The sequence below is a fragment of the Takifugu rubripes genome, chromosome 21, assembly GCF_901000725.2.
Source record: "Takifugu rubripes chromosome 21, fTakRub1.2, whole genome shotgun sequence".
Lineage (NCBI taxonomy): Eukaryota > Metazoa > Chordata > Actinopteri > Tetraodontiformes > Tetraodontidae > Takifugu > Takifugu rubripes.
In genome coordinates, this window is record NC_042305.1 from 13282388 (window position 1) to 13303192 (window position 20805).

At 45.9% G+C, this 20805-nt stretch overlaps 1 protein-coding gene across 4 annotated transcripts in view; it reads left to right on the forward strand.

Moving 5' to 3' along the window:
• The window catches only part of ank1a (ankyrin 1, erythrocytic a), a 64657-nt gene that overhangs the window by 25848 nt on the left and 18004 nt on the right, over positions 1-20805 (forward strand). For 2 of the 4 annotated variants that reach the window (XM_029829569.1, XM_029829570.1), the window contains exons 3-25: positions 1113-1205; positions 12401-12502; positions 14069-14167; positions 14746-14844; positions 15097-15195; positions 15374-15559; positions 15924-16022; positions 16122-16220; positions 16293-16391; positions 16553-16750; positions 16836-16934; positions 17013-17111; positions 17217-17315; positions 17440-17637; positions 17745-17843; positions 17929-18027; positions 18110-18307; positions 18406-18504; positions 18892-18990; positions 19249-19347; positions 19424-19516; positions 19657-19729; positions 19833-19853. In XM_029829569.1, the coding sequence (XP_029685429.1) occupies positions 1113-1205; positions 12401-12502; positions 14069-14167; positions 14746-14844; positions 15097-15195; positions 15374-15559; positions 15924-16022; positions 16122-16220; positions 16293-16391; positions 16553-16750; positions 16836-16934; positions 17013-17111; positions 17217-17315; positions 17440-17637; positions 17745-17843; positions 17929-18027; positions 18110-18307; positions 18406-18504; positions 18892-18990; positions 19249-19347; positions 19424-19516; positions 19657-19729; positions 19833-19853 (2548 nt within the window). Of the gene's footprint in view, positions 1-1112; positions 1206-7409; positions 7919-12400; positions 12503-14068; positions 14168-14745; positions 14845-15096; positions 15196-15373; positions 15560-15923; positions 16023-16121; positions 16221-16292; positions 16392-16552; positions 16751-16835; positions 16935-17012; positions 17112-17216; positions 17316-17439; positions 17638-17744; positions 17844-17928; positions 18028-18109; positions 18308-18405; positions 18505-18891; positions 18991-19248; positions 19348-19423; positions 19517-19656; positions 19730-19832; positions 19854-20805 lie in introns of those variants that run through there. The other 2 variants (XM_029829571.1, XM_029829572.1) reach the window with 2 other exon arrangements.

The following is a 20805-nucleotide window of genomic DNA, read 5'->3' on the forward strand; positions in this document are numbered from 1 at the left end:
GTACCCTTGAGGGGACTCGGTCTCTTTCTGCATGCTGGCCTCCGCGTCCCTGCTACGTGTTTATCAACCACCTTCGCAGGCGCACCGCCTGACACAAAAGGTCCTGGGTAGCGAACGTGCACAACCTGCTCGGCTGTGGGGTAGCTTATCAAGAGGTTTCCTTCAATCTACCTCTGTTGCTGTTGCGATCGCGATTGGACGACAACACAAATACTGCAGGAGTTTTTGGATAGAATAAGTGTAATCAGCAGAAGCACCTGCCATTCTGTGGCTTCCCCAGGTCAAAATCTTGACAAGTATTTGAGACCGCAGAGGGGCAGCAAGCGTCACTAAAAGGAGCTGTGTTAGCTTGTTTTTGGTGCTGACACAACAACAGTCAAAAGTAGCAGATGGTGTGTGTGTGTGTGTGTGTGTGTGTGTGTGTGTGTGTGTGTGTGTGAGATGGGTGACCAGGAATAGAGTTAGCTACCAACAAGGGACTGAGCGTATCTGACGTCTGTCTGGAGAAGCGTCGTTGCCTTCTGGAGCTCACAGACTTCTCTGGATTGTTGTTTTACCATTTCAAAATATCAAAGAGCGCCGTGATATCTGGATCAACACGGTCCCCTCTGTACCTCTCGGGTGGTCTTATCAAATGAATCACTTTTCTGTAGGTGTACTGCGGGTAAGTACTCCTCAAGGCGTGATGCCCCGCGTGACGTAAAGGAAACCCGAATTCCCGGCTTCCCACGGTGACACAGCAGATCCATGTATGAATCACGACCCATCCGTGCCAGATCCATTCGCCATCAGGGTGGCTTTACCCAGCATCCATCAGTGCGTGTGTAATGACCTCACATCATTTCGCTCCCCTCTCACCACGACTCATCCTGTCCTAACCTGTTTCCCACAGGGAGTTTTTATGTGCACACGGGGGGCTGGGACGGGTGGGATCGTTCCTCTTCTTCCTCCTCTCTCTCTCTCTCAGTAAATGTTCACCTGTTCCTCTTGAAGAACCTTTTCATTTCATTGTTCCCCGTGTTTCCCTGCTCTCCCCGCTCTCTCACCGATCCCGCCATCCAACCATTGTTGTGATTAACCAGGCTCTGTTTTTATGTCGTATGTTCTTTTAGGCCCACGCCGTGCATCGCTGGCTAATCGATCAGGACAGTAGTGTGAGCTCTGAGATGCCGGATGGCCAAGGAGTATGGCACTATGATGATGAAGTAAATATCTGCACCACGTATATCTGGCTTTTCCTATTTCTCTCTGTGTTTTTATTGTGTATTTATGACCATCTTGTATTTGTCACTTAAAGTGTGTGTCACTATTGTTGCTCTGCTGTTGTTATTTTTTATATTATCTCTTGTTTTGTTGTGTTGCTCATGGTATTGTAGTCCTGGTTCCTTTGACCTTCTGGTATTGCTGTTGTGCTGTGAGCTGATTCAGTTAGGTGTTGTGGGATCCGGCTGGAGCTTTTTCTTTGTTCCCGTCCCTGCTTGATTAGTTGTACTAACTTTTTTTTGTTTTTGATTTCGTTTGCTTTGTTTTCCGTTGGATTTTTTTTTTTCCCGTTTAAGTTTTTAAAGGGGACGATGTATTTGTATAGATATTAACACACACATCGGTGTCTGTGGTTTCTCCAAGCAGAGCATATTACAATAGCAAGAACCCTCCGGAAAACGTGTCTGTGTCTGTTATTCATGTGCGTAACATGTCTATTCATGACACCGTTCCGCAGTAGCGATAATCAGCAATGCTCTACGTATGTTTCCTGTGGGTTCTTCTGATTTATAGAATATGCTCGTGTCATTCGTACAACCGTGTTTGTGCTTTAAATCGAGACGTGTGAGTGAGTGAGTGTGTATGTGAGGCAGTGTATGCAGAGAAGTGTGTGTTGGGGGATCCGATCCCATCAGTCTTATCAGTGTTTGTGCGCATGCTTTATTTCCTTCCGTGCATGGCCCGAGTCTGTGTATTAGAAGGTGCATCTGTGTTGTGTCTGTTTTCTGTGTCCTCCGCTGTGCTGGAGATTTTGGAGCAGCGCCTGCCCACTGCTCGTGCTTTTGATGTGTCACTGTTGCTTGTGTATTGTGGCTGCACTGCACACGCCCGTCTAGATTGGACCAGTGTTAACAGTCGGGGACGGGTTTGCCAAAGGTGTTTATTGCACCCCTCTAATGCTGCAGATAATCTTGAATTCATCTCTGTTTGGTGGATAGGAGATTATCTCAGTGCAATAAGGCTGCTGGGAAACTTGTCCCTGACCCCACAATGATTTCCCCTCTCCTTGCTCCCCCTTGCTCTCATGTCCAATTCCTAAAGCTACTTTTCCGATCTCCATATTGCTCCCAAACTGGAGCAACATTCAATCATTGGGAAGTGTGGAGACATGATCAGATGAGATGGGGTGGGCACACTTATCACAGGAAGAAGATAACTCAAGTGTCTCAGAATGAAAGTCACAGTTTCTCTGGCCTCTGGCCCGACAAACAATATGGAGTATTGTCTTTCCCTTGGTGATGCTCTTGAATGCTTGTGCATCGAAAATTTTTCTTTTGTTTCCTTTCGAATCTTTTTGAATGCGTGACAGATATTTTCATTTTTCCTTTGCTCATTACTTAAAAGCGTGTTTACAGTGTTTATACAGCTGAAGCCAGACATTTTTTTTAATGTTCGTGACACTACTAGCATGTTAAATAGTGCAAGAACACCTGAACTGCCACAGACAGTCCAGAGACGGCAGCAGAGGAGAGCCGCTTTAGCGTCCTGCATTTAAATTAAAGGGGCGACAGTAGATCCAGATGGTCTGTTCACGTGACACAAACTGCGTCATATCGTCGTTCTAGTTTTCCTACCAATTCTTGGTTGGTGTGTTTATCGTCTGCTCTTTTCACACTCTTTCTGAGATTTCACACAAAACAAACACGCTGCCATTTAGTTGACAGCTCAATAACATAAAGCACTTTTTATTTTTTTACTTCACCCCAAAATATAATGCTTCATTAAACCTCCCCGCCCAGTGGAGGGAGTTGTAAGATGTCCAACGTCTGTGAAAAGTATCTGTCCCCACTGCCAATTTACAGGGTCTGAAGAATATCCCTCATCATCCCACAGCTCTAATTATCCCTCAGTGGGTCCGTAGAGACAGATGCTCGTGAGCCAAGCCACATTCGTCACAGTACGGCTGCATGGCAGACTCAATATATATGGAAAAAAAAGCTAACTGTCACACTTTACACTGTCACATAAATCCCCCACCATCCCAGTTTCTCTTTTCCAGCTGCTCCCCGGCCCACTGTAGATACAGGCCATTCATGTCCAGCTACCAGCAGTTGGCTGTAATTTGTTTCGGCTCGGGGGGCAGAGTTGAATTTACATGTGAAAGGCCACGGTTTATTCAAATATCGTAACTCTAATTTTTGTCCCAGGGTTACTGATATGGGGCGTCATATTCTAATCCAGATTAAAGCCAGAACTGCTGTTCAGACCCACAGATGTCTGTGCTAATGGCTCTGCCAGCTAGATACCAACTTTAGACGGATGACAGGAGCGCGGGATTTTCCTCGTCCTCCTGACCCATAAAGAACTGAGCTTTTTTGGCATTTTGCAGCAGAGAGACCTCGTGGGGATGATCTGGCCTACTAAGAAGACTTCACAGTGGAGACATCCCTATTATAATGTAGCATGAATGGCTTTGGAAATCCAGGTTGTAACCCCGGAGCCTGTTCACAATACTTGGGTCAACCTTTCTACAGGAACTACACGTGTATAAATGAACCTGAAATGCAAACAGTTGCAGCTGACAGGTCATAAATGTGTCATTTATGTTGTTTGTCTATGAGCCATATTTAAGTATAGACAGAACGCTGACAAAACTTCAGGGATGTTTTAATTTAAGAACTCTTTCTTTTTTTATACTTGAGCTTTTTTACTAAGTCTATCTACCTTTGTTATCATCTCCGAGTGTGTTTATTTTTATTTGTTTCTCGACAGGGAGCGTGAGAATCTGCTGACAATGTGCATGCATGCATGCATGTGCATGTATGAACGTGGGGAGAGCATGGTAACAGTACAAGTATACTCCAAAAGAAGTGCTGGTCAGAAAGTCCAGAGTACTTACAGCTAACATTCCAAATCAAACCGGTCGTTTAGTTTCACAGTTACAGTGTCAGTCACCTGACCAAGCCGACAGGTAGATGAGCTTTAATAAAAGAAATGTACATTTAAAATTCCTTTTGCTTGATTAACAACAAATTTCTGCACTAATGTCTACTTTATTTCCCAATTAGCGCATTTGGCTCGGCGAGTCAATATCATGTTTTCCATATAACATGTATTAACTTAAACAAAAGAAAAAGGGAGGACATAGATGTAAAGTATTAATTATTAACATTAGATTAATGTTCAATAAGAATAACAGCAGTAAAGGCGAAGAGTAGACGGACTGCAGCCCAACACAACCAGCATATTTGTAAAACTTGTGACATTTGAACTTCAGAATACGTTTACATCTTGAAGAAGAGTAACAATATTTTTTGAAAAAAAGATAAATAAACAAATAACATGATCAGCATTTTAGGTGAGATTCTGTGACCTTGTTCAGTTTGAGTATACCACTGCCTGAACTGTGCGCCTGCTGGGACCTGCATACGTGCGTTGAGCGTGAGCAAGCGTGAGCATTATGAACCTGCATGTTCTGCACAGTAGGTGTGAGCGCATGCATGTGTGTGTGCCTGTGTGTACGAGAGTGTGCAGCAGTAGTTATTAATAATGAGGCAGTCAGAGAAGTCACTTCTATTGATCGTCCTTGACCCATCAGATGACAGCCTCTGGCTTAATAGTGTGTATTTAGTATGTATTTATTCAGTGAAGTTGGATCAACTTTGCGCCCCCGAGGAAGACGATATTAAAAGTTCTTATGGAAAGCAGTGTAATTTAATACTGTTTTATTAGGTATCGTAGAGCTGTCCATGCGTTGAGGGCCGTACGGTTCAGTCCCTGCTGCAGGCTGCCACTCCTTTACTTCCACGGAGGTGCAGCAAAAGAGAGAGATGAAGAAAAAATCAGGGTCTGACTCGGCAAAACTGGCCGACGCCATCATCAAGTCAGCAGGGCTTTTGAAGTAGACGATGTGTGAGCAATAAGAAAACTTATTTATTTCTTCACTGTAACCCCCTGAGATGTCATCGCCCCTTTCAGACTTCCATCCATCCCTTCTTTTCATTTGCTAGGTGTCATCGTTCTTCTTTTATGGTGGGGTATGATAATGGTCGTGCAAAGGCCAAGACGGATGATTTTAAGAGCTGCTGTGCCTTTAAATGATGATAGCGCTTTAAATGATAAGTGATCGTATTAACCCAGCCTTGGGGCAGCCTTGTGGACCTTGTGTTGTCAGAACAAGAACAATGGTGACATGCAACACATAGACAGTGTATAGAAACCAGGGGGCCCAGTGGGGGTTCTGTACCGATGCACAAGTGGCGGCACTGAAATATGCAGGTTCTTCAAAAATTAGTAGACTGAACAAAGAAATTTACTTATATCAGAACCCAAATCTTGGTAAATAAACTGCTGCCTTTTAGCCCCCTGTCAAAAGTAACAGGAGTTTGCAGTGATGTGGGTCTCGGTGCAGTCAAACTTCATCATTTTTTTATTTTTACTGGACTGATAGATGGATCCCGTCAGATCCAGACTGGGGCTTTAGGGACTTGGTTTGGAGTCATTTGGTCCGTGCGCTCAGGAATTACTTAACAAACACAGTGGACAGTCAGGAGAGGTCAGGCCTGAGGAGCAGTGGCGATAGATATTTTTGTCTTTTAATCAGGTTTATCCTGCACAGCCTCACTGTTTTCCTCCAACAATATGTCGCCACTTGAAGATGAATGGGAGCTCAGCGCTAGGCAGACATATCGCTGCCACCATTCTTCTCTGTCTCTTTCATCAGCTCTCCTCCCTCTAACTGCCTCTTTCTGGCTTTCCCAGGACTCTCTATCTTGTGCTTTTGCTTTCTGTACCCACATTATGTGTTTTAAAGTTATGTCCATGTATCCGCGCCACGCGGTCTGTCTGCAAAGCTGGGGGCAGTTTTTGATGTACTAAACCAGTTGGTGAGCTTAGATTATAGGTGGATCTGAGGCTCAGTAAAGGAGTAGGTGTGTGCATGTGAGCTTTGTGCCAAGGCGGCAGTAATCAGCCCGACCCAGCCCAGACTGTCTCTGAAGCTGCTGCACACTGATACCACACAGTGTGACGCTGCCAATGGAGGGGCCAGTCTTCTCACATTAAGTCGGAGGCCCACTTGATCGGGGGAGGAAAACTTTTAACATTTAACCTTACATGTTGAGTATATTCATGTTATGTGTGTTTTGATTGCATGAGAGCAGGGGCCAGCCAGGGGCCAATTGTGTCTGACAGGCTGAAGAAAGACAGCCGACTGCAAACCTCCGTGTTGATTCCTCCCCCCACCTTTTCAGCTTTAGTCTGGGATCGCTGGGACTTCAGGACAGGGCAATAAACCACCAGAAGCAGCACACGTGGGCAGCCGTAACATTTTATTCCGGCAACAAGAGGAGCTCAAGTCAAGGTGCAGAAGGCACGTCTGTCCCTAACCCACATCCACACGCCGCTGGCTCTGACAACCCCATGAGTGTCAGCATGTTTCCTGCTGATGGAGCCGTCTTCACTTCCTGTGGGACCTGAAGAAGTTTTTATCAATCAGCTCTTCAGCTGAGCTCTGTTCAGCAGGCTGAACCAAAGCGGGTTTGTGTCATAAAGACAACAGGATAATTAGTCCTATCTTCATGGACATTAGCGTCTCTAGGCGCCTGTCCCACATTCTTTGTCACTGGAGTGCTCGTCACTGTCCAAATTTAATACCGTGGACAGGAGAGAAATCCCATGTGATGTTTTTGACCAGGTCACGGTCCAGTGGTACTGAGTAGTGCCCAGTCGTCTCTCTACGTCTCCCCCACTCTTCCCCTCTCCTACGAGCATTTATCTCTCTGCGTGGTTTTGGCAGCGATGTGCTTTTCCCAGCATTTAGCCAGGAGAGGGAGAGAGGAGGGGAGAGGTAGAGAAAAGGGGGCCTTTTTCTAGCAGCGAATGACGGACGCTTTATTAAAAGAACCAAGGCCTTTTGAGGGGCCGGCCCCTCCGCGCCGCCCCCACTCTGCGCGTCTGGCCCATTGTCACGGGGTGTTGGCAGCAACCCCCCCCCCCCTCCCAGCCAAGCGCTTTGTCACTGTAAGTCACCTCACAGACCGAAACAGACCCACTTTGGAAAAAAAAAAATCAACAACCATTCTCCACAGTTCCAGCTATTCTGGTATGGTCCAGGCCCTGGAAGAAAAGATTGTCTCGCTGTCACAAAACATACAGGAGACACAGATGGGCGTGACGTGTGGGCAAAGAGGGACAGCAGAAAGGAGGGATAAGGTTAGGGTGAGAGTGAGTTTCGGGGTGATACCACAACTGAAAGGTGGAGACGAGCGGTGAAGGAGTACAGAGGAAAGAAGGAAGTTGAGAGAGAGTGCGAAGGTAGAGCTCGAGGGTAAAACGAGGTGGAGGGAAATATTTCGGGCGCCAACAGGATCAAGGACGTAGCACCCATTTGTTTTTGGCTGCATATGAAATGTGCGTCTCTAGAAACAAGCAGCATTCCTCCAGAGATAAACCCCTGGGCCCCCCGTCCCCTCGGCCTCCCCACTCTCTCCGCTCTCTCTCCACCCACCCGTGCTTGCTCAAGTGTGTTTGTGTGTGTGTGTCTGGGCGTGTGTGTATGTGTTCCTGTTTACATTGGGGCCGGCGGGCCCTGTACGGCAGCACTCGCAGGGGGTAACAGAAAAGACAGCTGTGCGTTCGAGAGATTCAGAAAAACATACGGACCGGAGAGAGCGGAGGGCCCACAGGCATGCCAGTCAAGACCGTCCCGTTTGGAGTGAGTACCACCATCTCTGTTCTCTCTTCACCGTCCTCCTCTTTCTTCACATCATCACCCTCTGCCTTCCACCCCTCTCCGATTTTATTGCTCTCCTCGCTGCAACGCTTAAGACGTTCATAAATCTTGTGTTTCATTTTCTCGTACTGCACCTGCCAGCGCTCCGTCTTCATCGTGTCAGACAGTAATGAGCTCGTCTTCACTTTATCTCCTTTACACGCTTTGCTGTTGTATTGCTATTCGCTCCTTCGAGTTTATATTTTAATTCAGCTCCAAGTTGCTCCATTTGTCAGGTCGTGTTTTGTCTAAAGAAAATGTTTTCCACAGGCTTCTGCTTGTTTACCTTTATTAATTGTTTTTTTCACGCACTCATGTCAGCAGAGATAAATTAAGGAACAACGGCTGTGGGTCATGCTGATGTAAATACCGTTTTCGTATTGATAAGACAACGATTCGGCACTTTTCACTCGCAGCTACTGCGCTGAAGAAGGGGACAAAAACAGGCTGAGATCAAACTCATCAGACTGAACTTGCCATAGCAACATGGGAGGGAGCTCGAGTATCTGTGACTTGGGATGCATGCAAGTTTAAGATTAGTGCGAGTGTGGGTGTGTATCGCAGCGTATTTCTCCTTAATCTTGTTTTTGACTTCATTTATTCCTCTGTTTTATGTTTGGATTGTAGGAGGTCAACCAGGATTAGTGGTGGCGAGTAAATTGAAGGTCAGCAGACTAATTAAAGGGTCAGTTAATAGGGTTCTTTAATGAGAACACCCTGGTCAGTCTAATGTCCTGAACCAGCAGAACTGTTGGCAACATTGGGCTGCATGTACATCAGTGATCATCTAACTGGGGCAGAAATGAGGCTGTGTGCTTCCACTGTAGGTGATGAAACTTGTAGAAATCTTCTGTTGATGTGTCTGACGTCAAACTGGAGGCACTTTCACAATGATGTCAGGAGTTCTTTTTTCTCTTCTTGAAGCATTTCAACAGTTTTATCTTCTTCCAATGATACAAAACGGTTGTCAGTAAAGGGTAAGTTACAAAGAAGACTGAATTTTAGTTCATTAAAAACCATCCCTGCAAAAACCTGCAGTAACTGCAAAATGTATTCATACATGAACATTTAGGACAAACTAATTTGCATTTCTTTGCATGTAAAAATACCTCTAATTGAGTTCTCATTGTTATAGCATAATGTAAAGTAATAACACGTGATTTGTACAACACAAACCTTATTTTTAACACAAACTGGGCAGAAAATCCACAATCCTCACATAGAGAACACCATTAATGTATTCATAACTCTAGGATATACAGAGATATGTTTGTGACCTTCATTTTCAGAGCTTCCTTTCTGCTTTTGGGCGTTTTTGAAATGCCGTTAGGGACGCTTGTAGATGTAACATCAGATGACCCGCGATAAAACGATAATTATTCAGCTGCTTTTTCATCCATTAATTTGGTCTCTACAAAACAATTACAATCATTCACAGTGCATTTTTACACACTTGCTATCAAATGTGTTGGAAAAGCACTTAGAAAGCTTTCATGCTTCATTCACTGGAACTGCTATAATGGGTTCTGCAGTTAGGGGACGGTGTCATCATTAATATTATTATTAGAGCACATGCGTAGTTGTAATACAGCTTAAACCCATGGTGCCTCTGCTACAGTGCTGTGAAGCTCTGGGCATCAACCATATCATGATCCTATCTTCTATAGGATCCAAGGATGCTCCCGTTGCTTTTCACACCCTTTGTCATCTTCATAAAAGATGACAATAACCATGACAATCTCATATTCAAGCACAGAGGCTGCAGCAGGGCCAGATATAAAGAGACAATCAACAAATGTGGCTGGGACAAGCAGTTGGATGCAGAATGGGGGGGGTTGGGACTGTGAGAAAGTAAATAATTGAAGAGTGAAGAGACGCTTACCACATATAGTGAACAGAAGCAGACAGTCAGATTTACATACAGACCGACGGAATTGAGCGAGGGACTGTAACGGCTTCCTGTAAATGTGCCAGTAGCTCCCAGAGGTCCCAGTCTCACTGACTCTACACTGGCGTCCCTGCAGCCGGAAACAGCCGCCTGCCTGCTCAACCCCTCAAGGAGCTGAAGGAAGAGATGGAGAGAGAAGAAAGGACAAAGTGGGAGAGAAAAAAATCAATTTCTAGAGTAAATGCAAGTCAGCAGAAAATGCCCGATCTAATGCCTGTTTAAGCACGCCACAGCGGCTTCCCATATCTGCTTCTGATGCCCCTGGAAAGACCTAAACCTGTTGGTTTAAATACATTGACAATGTGGGATCAGTTGCGAGCTTTCACATAACTTTTCCTCACAGAAACGTGTGATGTTTATAACGTTGGTGCTGTGTCTGTATTGTGATTATAACTATTTTTTTCCCCTTAAAATGACAATCCTCTGGGGCATTTTCAGCCATCACAGTGGAGCTTTGAGGCAGGGATGTTAAGATTTGGTCGCAGTGCTTGATGTGCCCGATGGATTTTCAAACACTGCAATCCACTATGGAGGGTGGTGACGTCATTCTGCCTGCTGCAGCACCAGAGCAACAAGACAGGGACTTACAGAACTAGAAAGAAATGGATGAAGGAGGGGGGTGAAGGCTGCAGGAAAGAATATCTGAGCTGTAGAGCCAGGCAGGGGAGTTCAGGGCAGAAGATTTTCTCCGAATAATTCGACTTGGTAATTTCGAGCTTCATTATAAGGAGCTTTGCACTGTCAGCCTGAGGACAGTTGCCTGCACGTTATACAACGGTGTGTGCTGATATTGCTGGTTATTATCTGTATTGCTTCAAACAGTATATGATTAAAGAGCTCGCCCCTTTTTTCCCTCTCTTGGTCCTGTCAGTTTTTCCTGATCTCTGCAGGATGAATAAGCCAAACACCTATTTATCAGCGTCCACCAGAACCATAGCAGAACTTTTAGGCTGACCTGATCTGCACCTGTTTACGTCAGCACGAGTCAAAGGGTGCGGCGCCTCTGCTGCCTTATCTCGCCGCGCCACACGCTCGCTTCTAGGTGCAACGCAGAGGCACACCGATGCAGACCTGCAAATGCAGTTTGCTCTGAGAGTCAGTGTTTTCCTTTAGAGTTCAGCATGCTTCTCTGTGGGTGGGGGGCAGTCAACAGAGCCGTGGGGGGGCCAGAGGGGCCTCCGGTGGGGGGGTTCACCTCGGCGTTACTATGCTGCCATGTGAGACCATGTGTATTGTGTTAGTAGTGTGTGTTTTTGCATCAGCTGTGTTTGCTCCTACTTTGATGAAGGGATTTCTCCAGAGTCACCATGGAAAAGGCTGCTCACGTTTCACAAAAGAGTGCAATCCTAAAACGCAGAATATTGCTTGCTGCGCTTGTGTGATCAAGGTTGAGGTCACTTTGAAGCTCTATGTGTGTTTTAATTGCCTTGGAACAGCAATTAAATGGAAGAGTCAGTGGTAGAGACGGCAGTGTATCGATGGCCCTCCAGGATTGATCTTTTCGCTGCCGTGTATGAATCCCTCTCAAAATCTTAAACCTGTTTACTAAACTCAAGAGCAGCAAGACTCATGAGTCGGTGTACACACACAAAAGCCCAGGATTTATTTTCACACACACCCATCAACGCTGTGTGTTAAGGTAATGGGATGCAGTGGAAACTTTTCAGGTAAATCACAGGTCGGGGAAAAACTGCAGCGCTTGAACATTCGTGGGTTCTTTCTCTGTTTTTAAGTGACATCTCTCCGTGCACAGCTCGGTGCCGCTGGTGTCACGCTGAGGTTGTGTTGTGTCATTTGTTGCTATGCGTCCGCTTCAGGCATGTGGAGCCTTTCTCTGTTGCGTGCTCAAGCTTTTTCTTTGTGCGCAATGAGGGCCGGCGACTCGCAGCCATCGACAACACGGCTTTAAAGAGCGTTTGGAAGTTGAGAGAAGATGTGTGCGCTTTCCTTTCGGATCACGACGTGCTGCCGTGACCCGACGTTGAGATGGTGGCGAGAGGAGATAAAGGGTTGCATAAACCCCATTATATAACTGCTGTTCTTCAGTTTCCTCTTCACTTCCCCACACTGCTGCCACTTGAGCGATCCAATTTCAGCAGCACTTTTGCCTCTCGAGAGGTGCGAAGCCCCCAGACACAAACCAAACCCTAACGGCGGAAGCGCCCTGTGCCAGCCCGTGAGCTGTAACTTTTCCCGTCTCTTTCTGTCTCACATTGGTGCACATACACACTCTAGACAGAATCTCCTGCGTCCCGCTCACTGCAGGAGGTACGATTCTGGCCATTAAAGACCTCAAGGGTGGAGTGACATGAGAGGAAATTATTACCACTGAAAAATCTCACACGGCTTTGAAATCTGAAAGAGATGTTTAACCACCTTTCTCTCTCTATTTTTCTTCTCCACTCCTCTGCTGTATGTGCCACTCTCTTACACCCTTTATCCCCCTTCCTCCGTCCCTCTCTCTTCTCCTCTTGCAGGCAGATGCAGGCAACAGTTTCCTCCGAGCGGCCCGATCTGGCAACCTGGACAAGGCCCTGGATCATATCAAAAATGGAATTGATATTAATACAGCCAATCAGGTGAGAGAATTCTCTATGAGCCATTTTTTTCCTTCATAAATTAAATTTCTTGTCCCCAGTTTTGCTGTTCTCCTCCATAATTGTACTGCATTTGATGGATAGTCAATATCCATATGGATATGACCGTATGCTGGGATTTACAATTATATTTTCCTCTCTGGTTTTATATGGTTTGATTTTAGTTTGCAGAGGCGAGTTAACTGTCTAGTTCTCCAAATCCATTAACGCAGTGCTGCTTTCATGAAAAATGCAGTACAATTTATCACATTTCTTGCATTTTATATCTCAAAGAAAGAAAACTACCTTCAGAAATAAGACAGTTCCAGTTCAGTCAGAGTATTGTGTAATTGTGTGGGTTTTTTTTTTTAAAAAAACAACTAAATGTTAATGTGTTGATTATCCTGTTTGCATGAAGGGTTGACTTGATCAGTGTTAACGTGTGCCTGTTTGTATCTGTCTGCACATTCACTACTGTACCTGCATGTTTGCATATGTTGACACGTATTCAGGACCAATGGCAACATTACAACACTCATGTATGCGTGAGGGTAGATGGGAAGGGTCCATGGCTCGTTGCTCTAAACTTGGGTATTTCTGCTCGCATCACTGTGGTGTGATTCGTTTTGTTGATGTTTTTGTCAGATTTTCTCTTATTCAACGTCCATAGAACACTTTTATTTATGTAAAATGAGACCGTACACATGGGGCTTAAGGTTAATTTCTTTCATATCTTGTTATAATTTTCACTATGTTGGTATTAAATGTGTTTAAGTGGCAATCTGCAATGGCCTTGACAGAGATTAAGTTTAATCGATTCAGCCTACACTGTTTTCTATAGGCTATTGTAATTACAAACACAGATGCATGTTAAAAGCTTGTGGATTGTCACTGAAACCTCTGTGGTCAACATTTTCTTTTTGCCATTGTTGGGTGGGTTTTGATATTCAGTCGTCGTTTGATCCCCTCACCAGGACCTTTTCTACTCCTCCCAGCCTAACGACTGCCCCCACACCTGTTTGTGTACTGTAATCTGACTCACCTCCTTTGTCGTCTCGCCTTTTTCTCTGAAACCTTGTGTCCCCACTGCCCGCCCTCTCTCCTCCGTCTGCAGTAGAGTGATGGTGTGCTGTGGTCTCCCCACTCAGAGGAATAATATCAGTGGTGTGGGAAAGGTCCAACCTCACATGTCCTGTGCGGCTGAAGGAAGGCTGTGTGAGGTCAGACCTATCCCACACGGCTCGTATTCTTCCCAGCCACGAGACTAGCGGCCTGCCATCCCCTCCCATCCTCCACCCCTTCCTCCTCAACATCCTCATCCAAATAAAAGTGCTTACCCATCGATTTGCATCCCTTTTGACGTTGTTTATGCTAACGACCACTCTGAGAATACTGCATGCATGCTGTCCAGTGTAAGTATTGGCCTGCTTTGGTTTGAGTGTCCTTCACTTGCTGTGATTTAGAAAGTCCAGTTTTGTGTCAGGTGTTTGTGAACACACATGGAAGTACTTGTGATCGCGGTGCGTTTAGGACCCATCAGTATGAGGTCTACTCTGCTCTCTCACTCAGAACGGGCTCAACGGGCTGCACCTGGCCTCGAAAGAAGGCCATGTAAAAATGGTGCTGGAACTGCTTCACAATGGAATCATCCTGGAAACGACAACAAAGGCAAGAGTCCCGCAATCCTCCCAACACAGACCATCGTAGATCTTACTTTCTGACACCGGTCCAGCAAGGACATACTCATAAGAGCCAAAACGTGGTGTGCACATGTATCAAATAGAAATACCGGTAGCTTCTTGTTTCTCACCCAGGCTAGTGTGAGCTGTTTTTTAACGCAGTGTTACCTCATTTTATCCGAATTATCTGTATTAAATGCCCTGAAAGGCTGTTAAGGTATTGTGAATGGTTACTTGTTACATCTAAACCTCTTAAAGAAAAGAAACAAGGTTTTAAAGCCTCATATTCTGTGCTAGGAGTGTTTCTTTGATTGGTAATGTTTTGATAGAGGTCTTCTGTCGAATTACACAAACATGTTCTTAATTTTTCAACATTTAAAAAGCTTGAAATTGTGTTTTAATCAGGATTTTTTACTGGCTGTCTAAATCAATTATCCTTTTTTAAGGCTGGAATATGTCTTTTAACACTGCAGATACCCAGGCAAACATGTTTGATTCCACGTTTAAACAGCACCGGCGCTCATTACACCAGTGCACTCTTGTTCTTGTGTATCTATGTTTGAACAGAAAGGGAACACGGCCCTGCACATTGCAGCCCTGGCAGGGCAGGAGCAGGTCGTCACAGAGCTGGTTAATTATGGGGCCAATGTCAACGCTCAGTCCCAGGTGAGACACACACCGCTCTCACTGTGGTGATTACAGGACACACTGCACGCTGCACTGTAAACCATTGTACTATCTATTGCAATTCCATCTGTTAACGTGTCTTTGTTCCTATATTTCTGTGTCCATTTTTCTTTCTCTGTACATCTGTGTGCGTGATTCTCTGTCCTCCTACGTCTTTGTTGCTGTGTTTGTGTCTGCTTTCCTGCTGCTCTGTGTACGTGTGCGTGGTGTGTGTGCGTCTTTCTGAGACAGAAGGGTTTCACTCCACTCTACATGGCTGCACAAGAAAACCATCTAGAGGTTGTGAAGTTTCTTCTGGAGAATGGAGCCAATCAGAGCATTCCAACAGAGGTACTGAAGAACTGAGAGAAGTTTCCAAAGGCAAATCTCCCCAAAATTCCTGAATCCCAGCCCCGCTGAACCAGACTCGCTTTGTTTCCATCCTGTTTCGTTGTCACGGGCCTCCCTTCTCCCATGTTTTCCTCCACATATTGGCCAGGTTTCTAACACTCTGTCTTGTGTGCCACAGGATGGATTCACTCCTCTGGCCGTCGCCCTTCAACAGGGACATGAGAACGTCGTAGCTCTGCTCATTAATTACGGCACAAAAGGAAAAGTCCGGCTGCCCGCGCTGCACATTGCAGCACGCAATGACGACACACGCACAGCCGCGGTGCTTCTACAGAATGACCCCAATCCTGATGTACTCAGCAAGGTGTGTGTGTGTGTGTGTGTGTGTGTGTGTGTGTGTGTGTGTGTGTGTGTGTGTGTGTGTGTGTGCCAATCAATAGAGATCAAATAACTCGGTACATTTATTCATGTAATGACTCCAGTTGCTCCGTTGCATTTATTAAGTAGTGTTAGGTCATTACTTACCTATAGATCTATAGAGTATTGTACACTCTAGTAGATTATACAGGACTGTGTATTGTGTAGAATGCAGCACGGTATATGCACAGCACTGTGATGAGCTTTTGCTGCTTCACTGACCAATGTGTTTTGGAAATTCCTCTTTGGGGTCCAAGTTTAACAACCCCGTAACAAATGTGACACGTAGTGACAGTGTCGTGTCCCACCAGACTGGATTCACACCCCTACACATCGCTGCACATTACGAAAACTTGAATGTAGCTCAACTGCTGCTCAACAGAGGCGCTAATGTCAACTTTACGCCAAAGGTAGGTAAAATAATCATCCTCGCTGCAACTTCAATCTCCGTCACCACAGACGGCTCCTGAAGCGTGCGCCTGTGTAAGTGCGTGTGTTTTTCTGTGCAGAATGGTATCACCCCTCTGCACATTGCATCCAGGAGGGGGAATGTGATCATGGTTCGGCTCCTGCTGGACAGAGGTGCTCAGATCGATGCCAAAACCAAGGTGCAGCAGGAGTTCACTCGAGCATGATGTGATGTGCCATTAAGGGATTCACGAATAATCCTTTTCCTCCAGGATGAGCTGACGCCTCTGCACTGCGCAGCCAGAAACGGTCACGTCAGGATTATAGAGATTCTGCTGGACCATGGAGCCCCCATCCAGGCAAAAACTAAGGTAATCCACTGACTTTGAGCACCATATGGGTTGGACCTTAAATAAATCAGAGCTGAGGCCATCAAACCGAGTCATAGATTCTGGTGCTGCTTCTCGCTCCAAGTATTAGTTTTCACAAGAAGGTGCTTCCTGTTTTGAGAAGGGTCTGTTGTGTTTTGTAGAATGGTCTGTCTCCAATCCACATGGCAGCACAGGGGGACCACATGGACTGTGTCAAACAGCTTCTACAGTACAACGCTGAGATTGACGACATCACGCTGGACCACCTCACCCCTCTGCACGTGGCAGCACACTGCGGCCATCACCGCATGGCCAAAGTACTGCTGGACAAAGGCGGCAAACCCAACTCACGGGCGCTGGTCAGCAGAAGACAAATTTAAAAATCCGACTGTACTTTTAATTTTTAGATCAAAATTAATTGCTCTTTTGTTGGTTTTTCCCCAGAATGGCTTCACTCCTTTACATATTGCTTGTAAAAAGAACCACATGCGTGTGATGGATCTCCTTCTGAAACACTCTGCATCATTAGAGGCAGTGACTGAGGTAAATAGAAGGGAAAAGAACTTAAGTTGATGTTAACAGAGGCCATTCTTCATCACTCTGTGATCTTCCTCATAACAGTCTGGCCTGACACCCTTGCATGTGGCATCATTTATGGGTCATCTCAACATTGTGAAGATCCTGCTCCAGAAGGGAGCTTCCCCCAGTGCCTCCAATGTGGTGAGCTTCCTTTTGAAATCTCCAGCCAAGCAGAGTTTGCACCAGTCGTGTTGTTGGAGCAGTAACAACTTCCGCTGTGTGGTTTGTGATTTTATGCCTGCGCAGAAAGTAGAAACCCCCCTCCACATGGCATCCCGAGCAGGACACTACGAGGTGGCAGAGTTTTTACTGCAGAATGCAGCACCGGTGGATGCCAAGGCCAAGGTAGACGTCACTTTCACCAGATCTCCTCCAAGTACCCGTGGAGACACATTCCATCCTTTACAGCACGTTCATACCATTAAGAGAGAAGCTGATCAATTAATGAAACCATTTCCTCCCTGACCAGGATGACCAGACTCCTCTCCACTGTGCTGCTCGAATGGGCCATAAAGAGTTAGTGAAGCTACTGCTGGACCACAAAGCCAACCCAAACGCCACCACCACGGCGGGCCAGACCCCTCTACACATCGCTGCCAGAGAGGGCCATGTACAAACTGTACGAATCCTGTTGGACATGGAGGCTCAGCAGACCAAGATGACCAAAGTAAAGCACCTCGGCTTAAGTTTGTCCGTTTGTCCTGACATCGTTGCGTTTAGTGTTGCGTTTCTGGGGCTGACATGGCCCTCACTGTCCTTTTGGTGCTCCTGCAGAAAGGCTTCACTCCGCTGCACGTGGCCTCCAAGTATGGAAAGGTGGATGTAGCAGAGCTGTTGTTGGAGAGAGGAGCCAACCCGAATGCTGCCGGAAAGGTCACAAAAACAACACTGTGTGGGTGGAGTCTAAAACAATAAGGAACATTTCAAATAAGAGGTTTTTGTTTTTTCCCCCTCACAGAATGGTCTGACTCCACTTCATGTCGCTGTGCACCACAACAACCTGGACGTTGTTAACCTGCTGGTCAGCAAAGGAGGGTCGCCGCACACTGCAGCCAGAGTACGTAAGACCACAGGTGACTCCTGGATGCTCCAGTATCACACACACGTCGGCATTTACACACATTCTGCCTGTGCACCAGAATGGCTACACTGCCCTCCACATAGCATCCAAGCAGAACCAGGTGGAGGTAGCTAACAGCCTGCTGCAGTACGGAGCTTCAGCCAACGCCGAGTCACTGCAGGGAGTCACGCCTCTCCACCTCGCCTCACAGGAAGGAAGGTCGGACATGGTTTCCCTGCTCATCTCCAAACAGGCCAATGTCAACCTGGGAAACAAGGCAAGGAAAATGAGTAAATCTTCATAGGAACGCATGATTATTAAAATGTTCTGGAGCTCATGAGGTTGACACATGTTTTCTGCACCTGTTGGCCCCAGAGTGGATTAACGCCGCTGCATCTGGTGGCACAGGAGGGACACGTCGCCATCGCAGACATCTTGGTGAAGCAGGGAGCTTCGGTTTACGCCGCCACACGGGTACGTTTCTCCCGGCTGAAGTCAGAGCTGAACGTCACACTACCAATATTACGGGCTGAAATTATAAGCAACATTCTGAGATGTTTCAGCAGCAGTCGGTCTTGATGAGGACGGAGCGTTTCAGACAGTGGAACTGATCTACTGGAATACATCATGATGTCAAAGTGTTAAATTTTGCTATCTCACTCCTGCTCCGTCTGTATCAAATATTTATGCAACTGTCTGGTTCCCAAATTAATTTTCTTCATGGACCTCAATTATTATTTTATGAAATATTCATCAACCAATGAATCCCAACTAGTTGTAACGCGTTTAGAGTTTTCAATTTAAAAGGGCATTAGGACAAAATGTATGTCAGCCTCTTGACTGTTTTTCTGTTCCTGTCAGATGGGTTACACTCCTCTCCACGTCGCGTGTCACTACGGCAACGTCAAGATGGTGAAGTTCCTGCTGCAGCAACAAGCCAATGTCAACAGCAAAACAAGGGTGAGCGCCCCCTGCTGGTTATTGTGTTGAACAGCAGGAACGCTGACAAAAGTGCCAGTTTTCCGTCTTCATGATGAATAAAGAAATAAATACTGTACAGGATACTTGATATGATGTCACATCTGCTTACTTAAAAAAAAAAAGAGCTGTGAATGTGGCACGTATACAAAAATAATGTGTGTAATCCTGAGGCAATGCAGCTATTGGAATTAGAGGATCTATACCTCTAAACTTGGAGTCTTGCTGTCTTGTTTGCAGCTCGGTTACACTCCTCTGCACCAGGCTGCCCAGCAGGGACACACTGACATTGTGACTCTGTTGCTGAAACATGGAGCTCAACCCAACGAGACAACAGCTGTGAGTGTGAACACGTGTCATTCTTTGTCAAACGTAACCGCAGAGTCTGTGACGGGCGCAACTCTCTGTCCGACAGAACGGGACTTCAGCTCTGGCCATCGCCAAGAGGTTGGGCTACATCTCAGTGATTGACGTGCTGAAGCTCGTCACTGAGGAGACGGTTTCCATGGTGAGAAGTTTAGAAATGCCTCCAAGGCGCTCTGGATACAGGGATGGCATTATGTGGCCACGATAATGACATGGAAATGATTGTTACAGTTAAGCCCAACTCCGGTGTCCTAAGCTGGTTCTGCTCTTTGTTCCCTGCAGACGACCACGGAGAAACATCGCATGAGCTTCCCAGAAACAGTGGATGAGATACTAGATGTCTCTGAGGATGAAGGTAGAGCACAGCAGGATCATTACTGAGGATCATAACTGATGTTGTCCAACCGTACAATGCTTGGATCGGTCTGTAAAACCTTTTTTGCTTCTTGCCTTTTTAGGAATTGCTCAGCTAACATTAGGTATGAATGTCTCATTGTGCAGCAGTTGAGCTCAGTCATTGTGTGGCTCCATTTCAACTTCACTGTCTCCATCTGAGCCTCCCTGCCTCTCCGTCTCTCTAAATGTAAATGTATCTGGAACGTCTCTGGGAAACCCGGCTTTGCTTTTTAACCACAGCTTCACTGGCCCAGTGTGTGATTTCTGATAGCGTCCCAATGTTCTGGAACCAAAGTCGCCATCACTTGAATACAGTAGCGTCTGTGTCTAAAATGACGCCTGACATGCTGCCGCAGCCTTTGTCTTTAACACAGATGTCAACCGGCTCTGTTACTACAACAGAGACCATTGTAAGTAATAGGAATATATTTCAAACCATGAACAGGCTCGCTCTCTCTCTCTCTCTCTCTCTCTCTCTCTCGCTCTCGCTCTCTCTCTCTCTCTCTCTCTCTCTCTCTCTCTCTCTCTCTCGCTCTCGCTCTCGCTCTCTCTCTGTCTCTCTCTCTCTCTCTCTCTGTACTGGTGTTCAATGTGATGGTGTCTCTCGTTCCCCATTGGTATGCACTCATCTTCCCCATGTCTGTACCCTTTGTGTCACTTCAATAACGCCTCCGGATGACTTCTTCTCTTTGATTTCATCACAAAAATCATTTTTTTTATTGCAGATTCTAGGTGTATTATGATTAATTTCAGTTTCTTTGTGTTGTTGTACTCACTGCACAGTGAGGAGCAGAATGTGCGTTTCATTACAGTGGTGTCAGATGACTCAACAGCCTTATTGATACTGTTGCTTTAAGCACAGAAAGCAGCCGAGCAGCCATCTTGAACAATCCCCTGTTACCCAGAATGGTCAAATTATATTGACACATTATTTGGGATCTAGCGTGAACCTGTGGGACGTTTACAAAATATTGCAAAGCACTGACTGACTTATGCACTCAGGCCCGTACTCACAGGGGAAATATGCTGTTATTA